Raw genomic sequence first — 19,254 nt, 5'->3', positions numbered from 1 at the left:
AACAGTTGTTAGAAACAATTTTCAAGCTGCTGCAGACCTGTTGCTGAACAGCAGCACAAAGGATCAATACCAGAAAGAAGAAAAGGGGAATCAGAACAAGCTTTCAACCTGCAGAGATACATGGTTGATCAGAAAGTCAGGCATTTGACACAGGGAAACTCCACCTGGCTTTTACAGGTATCCCAGCATTAACACAAGCAGGATCTGTGCAGACCTGCACACAGCCAAACCCAGCAATATGGTCAGTGCAGCATTATTCTCCTCAGGCAGTCCAGTAAAATGTCCCAGTACTGGAACCCGTTTCTGTGAACACCCAGCAGTTTCAGCATCTGATTCTTTCCACTCTCCAGTGTCCATACTGGGAGCTCAAAAGCACACCCTAAAGCTACTTACACTGAAAACAAATCACAGAGCCCCTGCACATCTGTGAAAGAGGCACAGCCTGGTGCTGCACTGCCTTAAACACTACCCAGTGACACCTCTCAAAATTCAAGTACCACAAACTGGTACATAAAGCTAAAAAAGCATTTATGAAATGTGACAGAACAAAATAATTTGTATTGAAACTGAATTAGAAAACTCCAGGAGAAACAAACACCTGAATTTCTCAAACGTAAATAAATTATACCTATGCTTCTAACATTTCCTCCTTGCCTCCAAAAACCATAATCCAACTTTTTGGTTTTTCCTCCCCTCAAACTTTGCCTGAATCAATGGGATGAGCTCTCACTAGAAGAACACAGTTCAAAGAGCAAGGGCAGATTTTTGCTTTGTCTCAGTAATTACCCCTCAGATGACAGAACTGAAACTTACTCAAAAATTCTTATGGCCAGAATTTCATCACTCCCCGACACATTAACACAAGTGCTTTTCACCACCTTCCACATTTTCCCAGGACACAAAGGTTAGAGGCACATGACTCCCATCACCATTCTGAGCCAATTTTGTTCCAGGTTGTTCATTACCTGTTTGTTGTCTGCTAAACCCTGCCCTTTGGGAAGGGATGGAATGAGTAGCTAATTCACTACTAGTGACATATCTGATGTTTATTGATGATGTGAGGACATCTTGCAAGAAGACACCAACTTCAAATTTTCACATAGCAGCAGATCATACACTTATGCTGAACACCATGATTCAAAGAGTGCACAGCTGAGTGGTAAAAGCAAACCTATGGCCTCCGAGCTTTAGAAGTCCGTTTCTCTGAGTGCTTCACATTACTGGTCACGGGAGAAGGAAAAACATCAAGGAGCTGCAGCAGTGTAAACATGAAATGCCAAAGAAATTATTAAAATAGTATTTTATTTTACGAATAAAAACTAAACAGAATTAGGACACGGTTCTATTTTCTCTTTTTCCCTGTTTCCTTTGAACTATGCTGATCATCTCTTTTTGAACCAAAGCCATATCTACCATTCCTGTGCTGATCCTGCCACTCGCTCTCCAGCTGCCTCAGCATTTCCTGTGTCAGGAGTCCTTCACGCAGCAGTCTGTTGGCAAGGGATCCCCGGCCATAGCTTTTCAGATCCTCCTGCCTCGTCCCAGACCGAGAGGCTCGGGGGTTCCTCGCTCTCCTCAGTGCTGGAGCCTCCACTGCAATGGACAGTGCCTCTGGGGACTTGGCACCACGACGGTCAGAAGCCACCCTGTCATCCCTCTTAGCTGTGGGAAAGTCTTCGGACACAACTTCTGCTGTGCCAGGAGCAGCTGCAGACTGGGATGCCCGGATCAGCTTCGTGATGTTGCACACACCAACCTGGATAACGTCATCCAGTTTCTTCTGAATATCCCTTACAAGGGCAGCATCAGGGAACATATCCATGAAGCGGTAACTGAGAGAGGCAAAACAACACCCAGTTAAACCTTTCCGCTCCAGGAATGCTGACTGGGATAAAAATGGGACACATACTACGTAAGAAAAAATTTATTACGTGGTCCATGGGAAGGCCACAGTATTATAAGCTGCATTTCAGCTGCTTCAGTCCAGGATCACCTTGTTTCTACCTTTCTCTCTCTGTCAGTCACAAACTGCTCTCTGCAGAGCCCATGACTCGCTCCCACATCACTACACTTGCATTTGTCAGGATCCTCCAAAGGGCCTAAGGGGCCCATCCTGCACCACGTACACACGGGCTTGAAGACACTGCTCTTCTAGAACTGTAAGTCATAAATACTAGGAGAAAATAAAAACAAGTTTTCAAGCACAAAGACAATACCTTAGCCACAGATAGAGGTCAAAAACATCATGAACTGCTTCGAGGTGTACAAGTTCTTTGATGTTTTTTGGAGCATCCAAGGGCCACTTGGTGTGTCGGCAGAGCCAGTCAAAGGTCAGGGGCTCGTTTCGACTGAACTGTCGTGCAAACTGAAAAACAAGCAAGGTCCTCAGTTAGGAAAGAAGAAATCCCAGAAGAGTTAAATTCCCTGGAGTCTGTGTACAGAAAATACCTGCTTTGTTTTACACAGCCCAAATGCCACACATTCTTTTACTTAATTACTCAACACAGGAGTCACCTCTCCTTTGCAGAGCCTCATTAACACAATTTGTGCATGGGCCATGCACAGAGTTAAGCAACAAAGGCACAGAGCTATCCGGAAAAGCATAACACTGAAGGCATTTTATTTCATCCAGCACAGCAGATGGATTTTGTCTTTTTCAATTCTCCTCCTCCTATTTGATTAATTATCTTGTTTCAGAGTCCCCGGGTTGAGAAAATGTTGAATGTATTCCCTGGCTTAGGAAACACACTACTCACAACCCAAACAGATTAATCTGCACTAGAAAGCAGCCCTTCTGAAACTCAGACACCTCAGCTTTTTAAGTAACAAAAAACCAAGTCAAATAAGATTTAAATCTAAAATTTTCAAAAGTTCTGATGACTTGGAATAACTGCCTCCTAGATGGCTGATACTAGAAGTGGGTTTTTTTGGCCAAGGAATGGTGCTTAAATTCACATAAGCATTCACAACATCCCTACCTCCCTCCAACACTACATTATGCCCCTCTGCACCTTCATTCCTTGGTGTCTGAATGCTCAGCATTTTCTTAACAAGACACTTTTTTCAACTCTTTCATCAATCACTCCATTTTTAAAGAAGATTATTAGCTCCTTTTGAAAAGCAGGGGTCTAATATTTCTGACCTGAAGGTACCACATCAGTTTCATTTTTACACTACTTCATTTTAGAAGTTTAACGGAGTCTCTAACAAGGGCACAAAGGCAATACTGTCTAACAAAGTAACAGTCTCAAATTAAATTATTAATCTCAAAAACCTGAAAAATCTGCTGACTACAAATTCCTCAAAATAATCACTCTGGGGGCACAGTGAAAAACAGTTCATCAAGGCCTGAAAAGTGAAGTGACATAATTTTGAGAGCAACTTACAGCACTGTGTTTTCTGGGGTTTTAATTCTGTGTAACTCTTCTAACATCAGCAATAACCCTTGATCCCACATTCTTCTCTTCTGTTGACAAGCTAATACCCTGAAGCAGCAGTAACTTGAGTTTTAATGACTACTTTTAGGCACACTGTGGTGCAAAGCTTAACAGTGCACAAGTGACTAGGGAACACAAGTGATCCCTCCCGGTTCAGAGCTCACCTGCAAGGACAAGCAGGAGGATTCTCTGAGTCAAACAGCAGAAAAGCTGTCCAAACCCTAATTTACATCACAAGAACCAGTTCTCAGGACTTAAAAGCTCTGGTCCATAAAATTAGTGAAGAATGCAATTAGGAAAAAAAATACATCTCCAAATATTTTATATTACTGCCCGTGAGCACTTTAAGAATGCTCTCCAACAACCTAATGACAAATCCCACAGTAAATACAGCAGACACAGTCTCACTGCACCAAGACCCACTTGCTCCAATATAAACATCACATTTTTTTGAGGAAAAAGCCAGCTGACCTTCAGCAACGTGGTACACACAAAAGGCTCTTTTCTGTTCAAGGGGGCAGTGCAGAAGACATATCGTGACCGCAGATTTAGTGGAATGTGCTGAATCATATCTGCTAGAAATTTAAAGTCATCGATATTGCAGACAAAGTACATCCCATCGACTTGCGAGAGACTCACAAAAATATCCTGTGAGAATACAACCAAATGAAAAGAATGCTATTAGAGGAGGGGGTTGCTAAACTTTGCATTACCAAACCAAAAAATTATTTAGTGTTTCAAATGCTGGTTAAACCGAAAGAACAGCTAAAAGCCATCAAATTTGACCACAGCAATAAAAAAGGGGCAGGGGAGTTCCCTCTACTCTTTTAGCAGAGCTTGCATGAAATTCTCCAACACAGGATCAGAGGAGAAGACATAACACACTATGCTTTATTAAAACATTTTCAGTTAGTCTCCTGAATAACAAAGTTCTGGAACTGTACATTTTAGTTACAAAGAACACCATTATAGGAACTAGTTACTACTATGTTTAGAAATTTCTCCAGGTTTGTCATTTAGCATGACCCAAAAAGCTAACTTTACAACATTGAATTCAATAACTGAGATATCTTTAGCTCAATGTCAGGCTCAGATCTATTTTAGGAAGAAAGAAAACACAAGATAAATACAGTATTGCAATAGTGGAGTTCAAAGAAAACCTGAAATATATCCAAGGTTTGGAGAAACAGGAGATGCCAGGGTACCTGGCATCAGATGCAGGGGGAATTTCTATGGGCCCCCAAAATTATTTATCCAGTGTAAATCTTTGAAAGAGTTTTAAAAAACATCTTTAGAGAAACACCGAGTTTCTTAACTAAATATGTGACTTAAGAGATCAATAACTACACAGGGGTCTTACCTTAATACTTCTATGGTGGCCCAGAAATTGTTAATAGCAAAATTTTAAAGATGTGCTCTCTACCAGCCTAAGTCTCCCAGGAATCTCCAGGTATAATCTTTTATCTCAAGGTTAGAAATCACACACTTTGCTACATAACAGTACATCAGCAGAGAACAATAATGCACATTTAAATCCAAGAAAGCCGCTAAAAGCTTCTCAATCTTCTAAAAGCTGTGATACTATTCTTTAAAGACAGCATTGGAAGCTTAATTTCTACTTTAAAATGTTTAGGCACATCCAAAAGATGTACTACCCACCTAAGGATGAGATCAAGTAGATTGCACAAAATCTATTTTCTCAAAGTTACGCAAGCATTGTTACACCATAAAACCCATGGAAACAGGGAAAGAAAATCAGGTGACTCTCAGATATACAGAAACCTGACGTGACCAGCCTAGTTGCACAGGAATTTTCAAATAATTTACCACGATTTCAATCTCTAATATTTTCAGCCTCAGACCAAAATGTCTACATTTAAAATTCAGAAAAGGTGAAGTGAAAAGGCTGCTGCACAGAATTCAACACGTGTGAAAATACTGACACGCTTGAAGAGCTTTCAGGTTTATTATAGCACAGAAAAGTTAAGCATTCTAAACCTATTTACAGTCAGTGCTGTGGTAGAGAGAAGAATCCAACTGATAAAAAATACACACAAGGCTGTCTGTCAGGTTCCCACGGTGTATGTTTGTACAAAAGCAGTGACTGTAAGTAATTCTTAATTTTTAATGCAAAAGTTAATATTTTGGTCATGCTTACAATTAGATTGGATAGAGTAGCATCAGGAAGATGATAAGCAAACATTTCTATCTGCTCAGGAGTAGGATGTAGGCCTGCTGCCTAAAGGGAAAATAAAGGAAAAAAAATCCATTAATTCTCAATATTGTTTTAAAGTTAATGCACCAGAAGCAACACATAGAAAGACAAAATGCAAGAAAGAAACCGAAGCACCCTACAGACTCCAGTTTATTTAGCACACTTATCTGAAACTTAGGAACTTCTGTGCTTCAGCTTTTAATTCTTAAAAGAGCAGCTTCAGTATAAATGCAACATTGCAAGCCTCCAAATGGGACATCTATCCAAAGTCACTCTGGCATGACACAATCCACTTTTATTACTACATTGTAAACAGACACAAGGAAAAATAATTTGGGGACAGAACATCATAAACCAGCCCCAGAGCACGTCTGTGCTAACTGGGTACTGAGTCTCTCACCTTCACAGGGGGCACAGCCTCGCTCAGAATTTCCTTCAGCTGCACGAGGTCCTCGCGGTGCATCGTGGTGACCTCCCCCTGTGTGAAGGACGAGCCAAAACGCCCGGCTCTGCCTGCGATCTGCAGGGCCTGCGAGGTGGGAATGGAGTCTATTTCCTTCTCTCCCTTCTCGTTGACAGTCGGCTTCACGATGGAGTTAAAGATTATTCTTCGTATGCACCTGGAATATTTGAACGAAAACAAAGAGGAATCTTTTTTTTCTTGCAAATTACTTCCAATACGAAGAATGAAAGCCTTTTCTTTTTTATAAGCTTTCTTCTTCTCTATAAATTAAGGTATCACAGAGACTACCTACGGACACAGCGTATTCCAAAGGGCACGACAAGACTCCTGGTTAGTCACAGGAGAATTATCAGCCCTGCACATATCAATCAGGTTCTAGTAGGGTCCCAATCCATTCACCATCAGTAGTTTGCAGCAACGTGACTGCATCACACCTTCACCAACAAAACACACCTGAAACTGGGCTGAACTTGCTCTGCATTTCAGAAATGCAAGAGACTCGGAACTCTGACAACCTAACACACGTGACTCTTGTTGATCTAGTAGGCACAGTTAGCCACTATCACACAGAATTAGGCCAAGGGAGCCGTTAATTCTTGGAATCAGTTTTAAAATTAAAGCTTAATTCTGCCCAACCAAATTGAACACTACTTCAGAATGAAAATGTATGTACTGTATTATCTAGACATAGCAGATAATTTGGCCAAATTAACAGACTGGGGAGAAATAAGCAAGGAAATTAATGCAGGCATAACACCCAAAAGAAAAAAAATACCATAACCTGCTGCAAATACTTACAAATTGAGTCCCATTCCAATTGCATCTGTAGCAACTAAAATTTTGCATGGATCATCAGGATCGTTGAATTTCTTCGCCTGTTCAAGTTTTGTTCCTAAAACAGAATGACAAAACACATAGCAAACTTCCTACAAACCAAAGACAACATATCACTAAGCCCAATGCTGTTTTAATAGGCTGAGAGGAAAAAAACTGGTATTTCATTGGTATTTGGATGTTTTGGAGGGAAGGGGGCAGGAGGGACTTAAATCATTCCCAGAGCTGTGGATAGACCTCATTTAATTATATCTATCTGAAGATCAAAATTAAGTACATAATAAAGGTCTAATCCCAAGATTAAAACACCAGTCAATGAAAGCCAATTACTTTCTTTAACTATATAGAGAAGCAAAACTAGGAAACTTGTGCTGTTTTATTTTAAAATAAAGAAAGCAGTGTAAGGGTTTTTTCCTAGGAAAAGCAGCAAGAAGCAGAACATTCCCTTAGCAATAAAGGAAGAGTGCTTTACCTGGTGGCAGACTGCCATATATGACAGCACATTCTAATCCTCTGGCTTCAATCTGTCGGCTCACAGAGTAAATGTCATTCTTACTGAAGCAGACAATGCAGTCCCCAGGACGGAGGTTATCCAAGGATTCCAAGGCATAATCCAGCACAGTCAGAGGAGTGAGTCTCTTATAGTTTCGGACCTAGAATTAAAGTTGTCAGAAATATTTCTTTAAATTAAAAATTTCCTGTGGAATATCAACCAGTACATTTATTATCACATGTGACTGTAGCGCTGAGGGACCTCTCTCAGTCCTGAAGGGATAATTCCTGGAGAGAAGATGTACACCCTATGCACTTGCATACTGGCAGCACTTCCCAAGCTGAGAACTATACAGCTTTTTCAAGAAACAGAAGAACTACGTATTTTTTACATGTAAACTAGATTCCAGATGTAAACTAGATTCAAGAAAAGTAGTACACAGGCTACATCCCTTGATCTATCAAGAAATGAGTGTCTGCTTTCAGTCACGTATCTGAATGCTCTCACTGGTCCTCCCTTTTCAGAATTACACACCCCACCACACACAGACATATAAAGCTACAGCTAATTCACCTTGAAATCATGAAGGTTGGACTTCATTGGGAGCATATTTTGTTTTTAAATACTCTTCTCAAAAGAACCTTACCAATTAAAAATACATACATTTACCTCCTTTCCTCATCATGTGGAGAATAACTATCAACCAACCCAGAAAAATTAGCAAACCTGAGGGCATTGTGCCCTCCAGGAAGATCAGAATTGTAAAGAAAGCCCCTGAACAGCTGTAGCACCTGCAAAATTCCCTGAGGGAAACACAGCAAAGCACTTTTCTTTGAACTCAGCAAAGCACTTACCATCTTTCAGCAAAACAGTACTACTATTTAAAAAGAAAGAACTTTGCAACATCTCCTTTGATTTACAGAAGCCAAGAATCATTCTAATAATGGTTCCCATATGATAACTTTGATCAGTGATACTCTCAAAAGACCATACATTTTTTGCCTGTTTTACAGCAAGGAGAACCTTATGTTCTGTCCTTAGCTTCTCAGAATTAAAATACCTACTTCAACTTCTTCCCCCGTGGTGTACATGAGCTCTGTCACCAAGTCAACAGCAGCAGCTTCTCCACAAACATGGATTTCTTCTGCACAGAGGCCTGAACAAAGTCCAGTGTTAAAAGAGAAATGTTACTTATTTATAAACAACAGTAGCTTTAGCTGACTCTTAAGTTACCCAAAAATTACATTTATCACATTAGAGTGATAATTAGAGCAGCCAATACCTCGTTGCACACTCAGCCAAAACAAGAGGTACTCTCAACCACTGAACAAATGGAGCAAAGCTTTTATTTACTATTTATGTTTAATAAATAGTTTAATAAACTCCCAAACCACAGCAGAACTAAGTGTCTTTATTTTCTGCATGAATTCAACCCTAATGCACGCAGAATAGAAAAGGCAAAAAAACAGAGGCAGAGGAAGTGTGAAAAAACATTCTGTTGAACTCATCATCAAAAACAACCAAGGGAAGGGGAGAGGGCAGAGGGAATCAGATTCCAAACTTCTGCAAAAAATACGAGGAAAAATGTTTCAAAATTTCCTCTTGAAAAATTCTAAAATTATCAAAACAAGCATTCTTCTACGAATTTTACAGATTGATGCAACTCTATAAATGAGCCATTTGAAATTAACACTAAAATATTTAAAGCTGACATACATTGAACAGTATCTCTTCCTAAGGCAATCCCTGAAAATTGGTATTGTTTTAATTGAACAAAAAAGCACAGTTCTAGTAAACACTCAGTGTAAAAAGATAGCATAATGTAGCAAAGACTCCACCTTATCCAAGGAAGAAAAACTAAAGGAAGAATGTAAATAAAATTTTTAAAAAACACTCATTAAGTAAAACATGACAGGTAACTTGGTGCCATGCAGACAAATCCTTTGGGGCAGAGTATCTCTCTAATTTGCTGTGAGAAGACTTATGAAGAAAAAAATACTTTTATTTTGCATCCCATATCGTAATAACTTATGAATATACTGACTGCTAAGCTTGCATTTAACGTGCCATTTGCAGTTAAACAGGTTCATTGCCAACATAAACCAACTTACCCAGAAGGGCTCTTGTCCAAGCCCACCCTCTGGCAGGATCTCTGATCATCTGAATTTCATCGATCACAGCAACTTCATCTTAAAATAAAAAAGAAAAAACAGGATGCACCAAGGAAGAGAACGTGGGACAGCAGTACAACACATGAAGGGACTCAGAGGCTTTATAAATAAGGTATCTCAAATCAAGCTAATCCTCTACCACCAGAAAGCTACCCTGAGATGATCCAGGTTTCTTGAACTGCTCTAACATAGTTCAGAAATTGTTGAAATAAGAGTGAAAGGGAATAGCTGAGCTACTTCAGAGTCCGAGCAATAATACACATGAAGATCCCCCTGATAAGACTGAAACAATTATGTATACATACAAGGTGTGTTAGTGCTGCACATTTCAATGGTACAGGCAATATGAGGAGCTTGTCTGGCATCTTCATTGGCATAGACACGCTCTTCTCCCGTCACCAGGTCACATGGCACGTTCTGAAGGAATTCAAAAAACTCAGGTTAAGTTTCTTTAATATAACAGAATCCTCTTTCCAAAGAGGAATAAAATCAGTTTCTTACAGTAGCTTCTAGGACAGTATAATGGAAGCTTTTTCAGAAAATAACTACCCTGCCCTCTGAGACTTGTGCCCTGTATTTAAGTCCTATCAAACTAGAGGTATAATGAAGAGGTAGTATCTGTAATTAGACACCTTCCCCTACTCCTGCAGGAGATTACACCTTCCCCTGAGCATTTCAGAACTGTCACAACTGCAACAAAAGAACTGTCAGAAGAGCTGCAGTACAGGGGGCTCATAAAGCAAGGCCCAGCAGTGAAGGAGCCTTGCAAGCTCCAGCCTCCTCCAGCTCATTTGGGGACTGTTTTCACACACACACTGAACACATGGGAATGAAGTACAGCAACTACCAACAGGGAACATCACCACATGGTACCCACAGCCACTACGTGGTGCACATTACCTAGGACTCGTCTCCTAGGACAAGCCAATCTTTCTTATGTGTGAGTTTGATAAACCAGTAGGAGGAATTAAAAATTCTACACCAAAAAAAGAGAAATCACAAAACCATTTGTGAATGCTACTGTACACACACACACACTGTGCTGCATTAACATGTGATGTGTGGTTCTAACGCTTCAGAACTGATTCTGTGCAGCTGGAATCTGCACACTGGTGGGAAGCCTCCAAAAATATGCCAGAAGTAACAAAAAAAAGCCCACAGTATTGAAAATTTCCTCTGGAACCTGAGACAGGGCACTGCTCTTCAACTCAGCACATCTGAGCCCGCAGAATTTTTCATAGATGGTGAAGTGCAATATATTTAAACACAGAAGCAGAAGGTTGAGGGGAGTTAAGCAAGGGTAATTTTTGTGTACCAGCTAAAATAAAGGTCATGGGTAAAAGAGGCACGGTTGCAATGCTGAAAAACCTAACAGCAGAGCCTGGCTAAACCTGGAGAGCAACAGATCACAGCCTAAGGGGGGCAGGTTACAGGGATGATTGCACAGGATGTGCTGTGGGGACAGTGCTGTTCCATCTGCAGAAATGATGTTCCATTCTGCTCACCTAAAGCATTAAAGCACAACTGGCATTGCCATGAGCTGCAAAGCAAAGGCACCTGTCCAAGCACACACAGACATGCATTCCTGACACTGTCCCAGTGCTAAGCATGTTGGGAAGTGATAGGACATACTGACAGCATCGTTAGTCTTTTGGAAGATCTCATGAGCCAGAAGTTTTAGTGGGCCGCAGTATATTCCAGATTTGGCTGACAAAAATCTCTGGATAGCATGGTAAGTTTTTCCACTGTTTGTAGGACCGGCATGGAATATTATCTTTCTCTGAATAGCCCTGGCATCTGGATACCTAAAACATACACACAAAAAAAGCAGATCTGTTAAACATTTATCCAGTGTTCTGGATACTGATTCAGGAGAAACTGGAAATTAGCTTAAATATTTATTTATTGACTTTTTAATGTGTATTGAAAGCAGAAAGATAAGTTCTTAAACAGAGCCAGTAAAAAGAGGTTACTACATCTTATACATTCATCTTCTAAATCATACAGTGCTTTCAAAGATTCAAATTCACACATTGTGTTCAAAATAATTCTCATTACTCCTCTTAATCCTCTCTCCTTGGGTTTATTAACATTTCAGTGTTCTGCTGTGCTACCTCCCAAAAATACAGCCAGAAAACAGCTTTCTGGAAAGGTCATCCAGTGACTTTCATTGTTGATATAATCTTATTTTCCTTTTAATTCACTGCAATGTAGCTTGTAAAAAATTTGAGTTCCTGACAGAAATTATTGTAAAAACAGAGAAATGGAACTGAAAATGTAGCACAATCACACATCACAAAGCTGAAGTCCCCAGACTCTGAAGTTCTGTGACACTAAGAAAAGAAAGCAGCGCAGCCCCTGCCCCCACTGACCAGTTGGGCGGCAGCCTCAGGTCGCTGATCTTGCGCAGGTCGTCCATGCAGTCCAGCATGGGGAAGATCTGCTTGGCATGCCTCAGGAAAAACGGGAACAGGTCGTCCACGTGGCCTACGGGACAAACCCTGCTCAGTTTGCACGCTTGTCTCACAGAGTGTACCATCATCATAAACTTGGAAAAAACATTTCCACTACTTCCACCACACACTTCCGCAATTCTTTCCCCTCCTGGCTCTCTACAAAGTTCAATAATTATCTCAGTTGCAGAAAGGTGAGCTAACGTGGACTCATTAAGCAATGTAATCCAAATCCAGTGGTATGAAAAAGCTGGCTCTCATTTTGGTATATTCACTCTGGTCAGCCCATATGCCTGAAGAACTTCTCAACAAAATGAGAAACTGGGGGAAAGCTGGATGAGAAAGAGCTTTAGCCTTTGCTTCCTAAATTCATGTGCTGCCTTGGAATAAAATAAAAATAAAATAAAAGCTTCCAAAATGCTTTTATGAAAAAACATAGTAGATCAGGATATTGTGCAGCTTCCCTAAGCTACCAAGACACAGGATGCTGGTTAAAAATTCAAAGTTTCCAATCCCTAAGTGAGAAAATAAAACCAGAGAAATCAACTCAGAAGAGACATTTGGGTTCACTCTTCTGAATGTTTGCAGAGCAGACATGTGGCCTTAAAGATCTCATTTCAGGTCACACTTCTCTACTGTCCCTCCTGGGTTTTTTTAATTGAGAATTAGTATTCAGTAAATCAAAATTATTGCGAAAATTTGAAAAAACTAATATATTCAATTATCACCTTTGGACAAGCAAAACTTGAACAAGAAAATTTTAAAACTGCCACAATAAACAACCCTTTATACTTCCATTTATATGAGTTTTAAGGCACATATAAACAATGTTCATATGTAACTAAATAAGGAGCAGAAACGAGAAAATCCTCTGGAAGATTTTATGCACAAGCAATATAAAGAGACAATTTCCTAAGATTGCCAACATATAGAACATACACATTTACATTTGCAGACAAAACTAATGGCCAATGTAACCTTCAAATTCCCATCATTAAAACAGACATACTGTGCCAAAGTTCTACAGCTCAAACCATGGAAAAGGCTGGTTCTGCTGTTCCCAGCTGGCATCACCCCTCAGTTAGTGCTGTTAATGACAACACAGGATGCACTAAGCAAGCAAACACTCACCTCTGTGAGTGCCACAGGGAGCCAGCACTGTCAGAGCTGTATTCCCAATCCCTAAAAGCCACCTGGCCAGCAGAGAGTTCTCCAAGTGCCCCCTAGTGACTACTCGATTGCCGAGAGGAATAAACACAACAGTTCTGTTTCCATTTCAGCCTGAAGATGCTATAAAACAACAGGTTGCTTCTTGCCAACACCTCCACCTCTCTCATTTCCACTCCAGAAGGTTTAAGAACAGAATGCTCCCTAGGATGGGCACAAATCCTAGCAGGGATTTTTAAGCTGTCTGACAGCATAGTGGGGGTCCACAGGTAGGTAGGTAAAGCATACAGGTCAAAACCAAGGAAAAAATGTAACATTTTATTTTACAGATACTTGCCTGCATCACAGCATATATCATTGAGAATAATATGCAAATCAGCACTCACAGAGCTGGATTCCATGATATATTTCCTAAAGCTTATAAACGCTTGGTGAAACAGGCGAGCTGCAAAAAATCAAAACAAGGAACAAAATCAGTGTGACCAGGACCAGAAAACTGTGTTTGTAAACATCCATCAAAACACTGAAGCAACCCATTAAAAACCTATACCTTAATATAAGCTATTAAAAGTAAATATATAAGGTTATTTGAACTGAATGACAGAGACAAGGTAAACAAGTAGTGTTGTGAGACCCATAAAAGACGAGCTCTACCTAATACTGTATCTGAATTAGAACAGGTTTCACATTAAAAATAAACTTGAAACATGTTCTTACCATCTAATCCATTTTCTGCTCCTAGTCTTTGGATTTCTTTTCTTTTGTAGAACTTGTTTAAATTTTTTAGAACTTCACCTGTAGAAAAAGAGAAACTTTTTTTTTTTTAGTTTGCTTAAAATTAAATCACATTCTGCTGGCCCAAAGACCCTGGATTATCATCTCCTTACTCTGGAGAAAGGGAATCTCGCCATGGTGAACAGACTCACATGAATTCTCCCTAAATTAAACATAATCAATGACTGACAGTATTGTGGAGAAGGACCATCTTCAACTGCAGCAGAGTAAGAAACACCATGAAAATGAGGGCAGCATTTGAGACACTCTCCCTGGTACTTGGTAAGAAAGCACAAAGGTGGGAACCTACAGCCAATATATTATGGAACAAACTAATTAATATTTTGGGGTGGGTTATTTTTGCTTTTTATCAGCACCCATCAGGAAACAGCAGGTTTCCATGTGAAAAAGCAAATCTGCTTAAACTACTCAGTGACTAAACATCCTGAGGTACTTTCTTTTCTCCACCCTGCCTCCAAGACAGACTCTCCAGAAAGATCAGTTAAACCAGATCCGGTATTCTTCCTTTTCTCAGGTTAAATAAAGGAGGGAAGAAGAAAACTTAACAGAGCTTTTTCATATATATCACAAATTACTCTGCTTTGTTCATATAAATTCTCTTATAAAGTTATTAATAAACCCTTTCCTTCCCCTAAAAGTTCAGTATTGCAATAAAACTGTATTTATTCACATACGCTCTGAATTTAGTTCATTAAATGCTAGTTAAATCACAGTGGTAAAATGTGTCCCTTCTCCACCTATAGCAGATCAGAAATTCATGAAAATCTAGCAAATATCACAAACACCTATTCACAAACCTACCTTACTCTAAAACTCAAGTCTATGAGCCCTGTATTATGAAATGCTAGGAATGATAATAATAATGCAACACACCCCTGGTTTGCCAGCACAAGTCACTGAACGCAACACTGTCAAGCTCTGCTCTCTACCACTAACCCTGTAACTGTCTGCCACGACATGAACCTTAAATTGATCCCGCGAGATCAACCTTAAATTATTGAAACATTGCCTCTCTAAAACACTATGTAACAAAGACAGTCCACGTGGCATAATGAAAATCACCAGGGGACAAGAATATGGCAAATTTGGGTGCACAAGGCAGCAGCTACAACCCATATCTCATGCACGGCTACAGCAATCTCCTGATGGCTTCACTCACAGTCCAAAATGCTCCCAAAGGCTACCAGCAGGATTGCATTTCCTACACAGGCATCCACACTCTCATCAGGAAATATTTAAGGGCCCCGAAACCAAAGGCAGATTGGAAAACAGTGCACTACAAGGAAGCACAGGGCTAAATTCTCTTCAGAGCTTCCCTAACAAGCTCTAACAGTCACCACATCATCAGCGACGGAGCTAAATTCACAGCCCACTGGCCTTACTACAAGATGGAAAGGTCAATGCCTAAACACTTGTTACTATCCAAGGCAACATGACATTGGGACCATCACAGCTCTCCATGTCCAAGGTCACGATCCTGCCTAAGCACAAACACGTCTTAACAATAAGGGAAATCAAAACAAACCAGAGCTGGCACTGCAGCCCGTGTGAGCCTAATCCAGCTGCACATACAGGTAGCAATCAGGGTACACACTCAGTCCCTGCCTCAGCCACCACCCTTACCATTCATTCCCACTCTGAGGTTTCCCTTTCTTTACCATTTTCTCATTGTAGAACTGTCTTTCAGCTCTTTCTTCTCAATTACTTTGACTTCTCAGCAGCATTTTTAAGGTTCTGTGTAAAAGGACAGCCCGACTGCAGTTAGTTTCAGAAATCATGCAGTTAGGCTCCAATGTATCAGACTCATTTAGAAGTTTCAGCCCTGTTTGCAGGAAGACTTCCAAGTAATTTCCCTGTATCTCAGATGACAACAGTCCATTTCAGTCAGGCCGTATGCTATCCCAGGGCAGCTGAACTGCTTGATTTTAGAATTCCTCCACAACTATTAGACTTCCACTGTCCAGTCCAAGTAATCTCATGTACCTAACCAACCCCCTTGTTCAGGCACCTCCTATTTCTGACACAAGAATTGCTGCCAATACCTTGTCTTTCCTGGCATTTCCCACCAGTGAGCACAGCCCCGTGGTACGACAACTGAAGCCACAGAACTGACATTCAACATGACAACTGAGCATGAGGGCTCCAAATCAACACCCATACCCAGGGTTCACGAAGCCACACAGCACAAAGTGCTGACCTTTCATATAGAAGAATTTTATTTACATTTATTTAGAAAATGGATAATGGACCATCTCCATAGCAGAAGGTCAACAGTCAAATCAAATCTCTTAAGAAAAGCTCCTTCTAACTTTAGCTTCCCAGATACACCAAAATTGAAAGCATCTATCAGCACTCACAGGGGTACACTTCCTATGAAGCCGTGGAAAATAGATGTAGTAAATTAATTCCAGATTTGCTATGAAGGTTTTACAAAACTGGCTTTGCGAAAGTAAGCTTCAAAAAAGGCTTTTCTCTTCCTGACAGTGTCTGATTAGCATGAAAACCAGGATCACTCTCACTTCAGCAGTAACAACTTAACAAGATGATTCACACTGGAATTACACTCAGCTGTCAATAACAAAGCCCCTTCACCAGCTCTAATCAGAAAGGCTGCAAATGCACACATTTCTTTATTAAATCTAGTTCAGTACTTGACAGAAGAATCTAACAGAGCCTGTTTGTACAAAATGCCAAAAAAACAGATGCATAACACTGTGTGTGGTCAGAACCTGAGGGGGGAAGCAGAGGAATACTTATTCCATCCTAAAAAACACATATCTGCTAAGGAAGGTCTTTCTCAGTTTTCTCTTTAACATTATTGGGTTTCAAAACATTGAATTGCTGACAGCAACAGAGAGAGCACTACAGGCCAACAAGCAGATGAGCAGCACCACATTGGTCACCTGGATGGCATTCCTTCCAAGTCTCACATGGAAGAACTTCAAGCTCTTTGAAGTAGTTAATTTTCACCTTTGGGAATACATCATTTTAGCCAATCTGTTCTCTCTCAACAACTCAGCAGAGACCAAACAGAACCTGTGCTTATTTTCCCAGAGCATTTCAGTTGTACCTTTGAAGAAATCCAACATAACTGCTTCTCTGATAAGTGAAACAACAAGGAATAAACAAGATGCCACCATTCATGTTTACTGGCACCTGAGGAATGTACTACTCATATATAAGGCAAGTTTGACAACAACACAGATTTCAGCATTTCAGCTGTTGAGGATTCTTTTCCTAGTTAGGGGGTTTTTTTTAGCTTTCAGGGTCAGGTATTTTTTTCTCCACAGCTCTGAACAATTAAGATCATTTTCCCATGCTTTCTGTACTTTGGAGTTAATACAAATAATAAGCCATCAGAACACTTAATTAGGAGACGATATGAAGAAAAAAGTTCCCATTTACACCCTCAATGCTTTGGGATCACCAAACATCAAAAGGATCGAGAATTTGTTTCTTATTTATCAAGTCTTTAGAGATAACAGAGTCATAGAATCACAGACTGGTCTGGGCTGGAAGGTACCTTAAAGATCATCCTCATCCTGCCACGGGCAGGGGCACCTTCCACTAGCCCAGGTTGCTCCAATTCCTGTTCAACCTGGCCTTAAACACTCCCAGGGATGGAGCAGCCACAGCTTCTCTGGGCAACCTGTGCCAAGGCCTCACCACCCTTCCTTACAGGGAAGAATTTTTTCCTAACATCCAATCTAATCCTGCCCTCTGGCAGTCTGAAGCCACTTGCTCTGTCACTACACTTTGCCCCTTTGACACACAAGACTATGCCCTTCTGTCTGTAACACCAATATTTAAGAAAACTATGACTTCCAAGTTCAGATCCAGTCACGGTTCTGGAACGCCACAAGACTCCACTTCAGCTGCAGGACCTGCCCCACACTGAGTGGGGCACACCCAGGCCAGCAGATTGTTTCCTCCACACAGAGCACGGCTAATGGCTCTGGGAAATCCCAGAACATTCTGAGCTCGAAGGGACCCACGAGGATCATCAAAGTCTAGCCCCAGCCCTGCCCAGGTCAGCCCCACGAGGCGCCCAGTAAAGCCCCAGTATCGGTGGTGTTACCTCATGCCACAGCCTTTATCCCGCTTTTCCTTTGCGGGCACGAGCAGCTGCAGTGGTCAGACAATACGCAGGGAGACTCCTGCTCCCAAGGGATAAACCCCAGAAGAGGACCCGAGAGCAGCGAGGGCCAGTTCCCATCGGCAGGACCCAGCCCTGCAGGGCTCAGGAGGGTCAGGTTCCCCTCAGCTGGGTCATGGAATCAAATAAGTGAGGTTGGAAAAGCCCTTCGAAATCACAGTCCAATCTGTGCCTAACACACCACCACGCCAACTAAACCATGGCCACGTGCAGCCTTTCCTTAAACATCTCCAGGGGCAGGGACTCCACCGCCTCCTTGGGTAGCCCCTTCCAGGGTCTAATCACCCTTCCTGTGAAGAAATTCCTCCTGACGTCCAACCTGGCCCTCCCCTGGCACAGCTGGAGGTCGTTCTCTCTCCTCCTGTCCCTTGTTCCCTGGGAGAAGAGCCCGACCCCCCCCCGGCTCCACCCTCCTGTCAGGGAGTAGCAGAGAGCGAGGTCTCCCCTGAGCCTCCTCTTCTCCAGGCTGAGCCCCCCCAGCTCCCTCAGCCGCTCCTGCTGCTCCAGCCCCTTCCCCAGCTCCGTTCCCTTCCCTGCACACGCTCCTGCCCCTCTATGTCCTTCCTGTACAGAGGGACCCACGACTGGACAAAACCCTCGAGGTGCGGCCTCACCACCCCGCTTCGAGGGCTGGCGAGGCCTCACGGCCGGTGCTCGAAGGCCGCCCGTCCCCTCACGGTGCAGCCCGCACTCACCCTTGTCGAGGGGTCGAGTGAGTTCGGCGCCCACGTCCTCCCCGGCCGCGCCGCCGGGGCCGGGCTTCAGCGGCACGGGCACGAAGAGCGAGGTGTCGGGGGCGCGGGAGCCGCCGTCCCCCGAGGATGATGAAGACAGTGATGACGGTGAGGACGGCGCTGCCGCGGCGGGGCGGCCATGTCTGAGCGCGAGCCCCGCGCGCGCCGGGAGCCGCCGCAGCAGCGGCCACGCGCAGCGACTCATCCGCGGGCAAGGGCGGCGGCAGTGGCGCGCGCACAAAGCGCGTCACTGCCGCGCGCCCGCCCCGCCCCGCGCGTGCGCCGCCCCGCTTCACACACACACACACAGCCCGCCTCCCACAGCGCCCTCAGGGA

General features: G+C 42.2%; 1 protein-coding gene across 3 annotated transcripts; it reads right to left on the bottom strand.

The window, feature by feature from the left end:
- Positions 1-1,025: 1,025 nt before the first annotated feature.
- On the bottom strand, positions 1,026-19,164 carry SUPV3L1 (Suv3 like RNA helicase). Of its 3 annotated transcripts, XM_032694666.1 has the most exons (15): positions 18,880-19,164; positions 13,951-14,028; positions 13,571-13,678; positions 11,986-12,100; positions 11,250-11,418; positions 9,919-10,030; positions 9,554-9,631; positions 8,507-8,598; positions 7,422-7,602; positions 6,914-7,007; positions 6,053-6,272; positions 5,596-5,676; positions 3,909-4,085; positions 2,217-2,365; positions 1,026-1,832 (listed from the first exon to the last, which is right to left on the bottom strand). In XM_032694666.1, the coding sequence occupies exons 1-15, from the start codon at positions 19,121-19,123 to the stop codon at positions 1,343-1,345; spliced, it is 2,388 nt and encodes a 795-aa protein (XP_032550557.1). In that variant the 5' UTR covers positions 19,124-19,164; the 3' UTR covers positions 1,026-1,342. The 3 variants fall into 3 exon arrangements, with proteins under 3 accessions (XP_032550557.1, XP_032550558.1, XP_032550559.1); XM_032694667.1 differs by lacking the exon at positions 18,880-19,164 and having other exon boundaries at positions 13,620-13,678; positions 13,951-14,003; XM_032694668.1 differs by lacking the exons at positions 11,986-12,100; positions 13,571-13,678; positions 13,951-14,028; positions 18,880-19,164 and having other exon boundaries at positions 11,246-11,358.
- Between the last annotated feature and the right edge of the window lie 90 nt (positions 19,165-19,254).

Source organism: Chiroxiphia lanceolata, chromosome 8 (assembly GCF_009829145.1).
Source record: "Chiroxiphia lanceolata isolate bChiLan1 chromosome 8, bChiLan1.pri, whole genome shotgun sequence".
Taxonomy (NCBI): Eukaryota; Metazoa; Chordata; class Aves; order Passeriformes; family Pipridae; genus Chiroxiphia; species Chiroxiphia lanceolata.
The sequence above is the reverse complement of the archived record's forward strand: the minus strand, read 5'-3'. Positions and strand labels throughout refer to the sequence as shown.

Excerpts from the sequence above, each read along its gene's own strand:
- SUPV3L1 (XM_032694666.1), bottom strand. The coding sequence starts at position 19,123 with ATGAGTCGCTGCGCGTGGCCGCTGCTGCGGCGGCTCCCGGCGCGCGCG. Across the intron at positions 6,273-6,913 it reads ATTGGAATGGGACTCAATTT|GTGCATACGAAGAATAATCT; the intron begins GTAAGTATTTGC and ends CAAATATTCCAG. Across the intron at positions 4,086-5,595 it reads CTACTCTATCCAATCTAATT|GATATTTTTGTGAGTCTCTC; the intron begins GTAAGCATGACC and ends GTATTCTCACAG.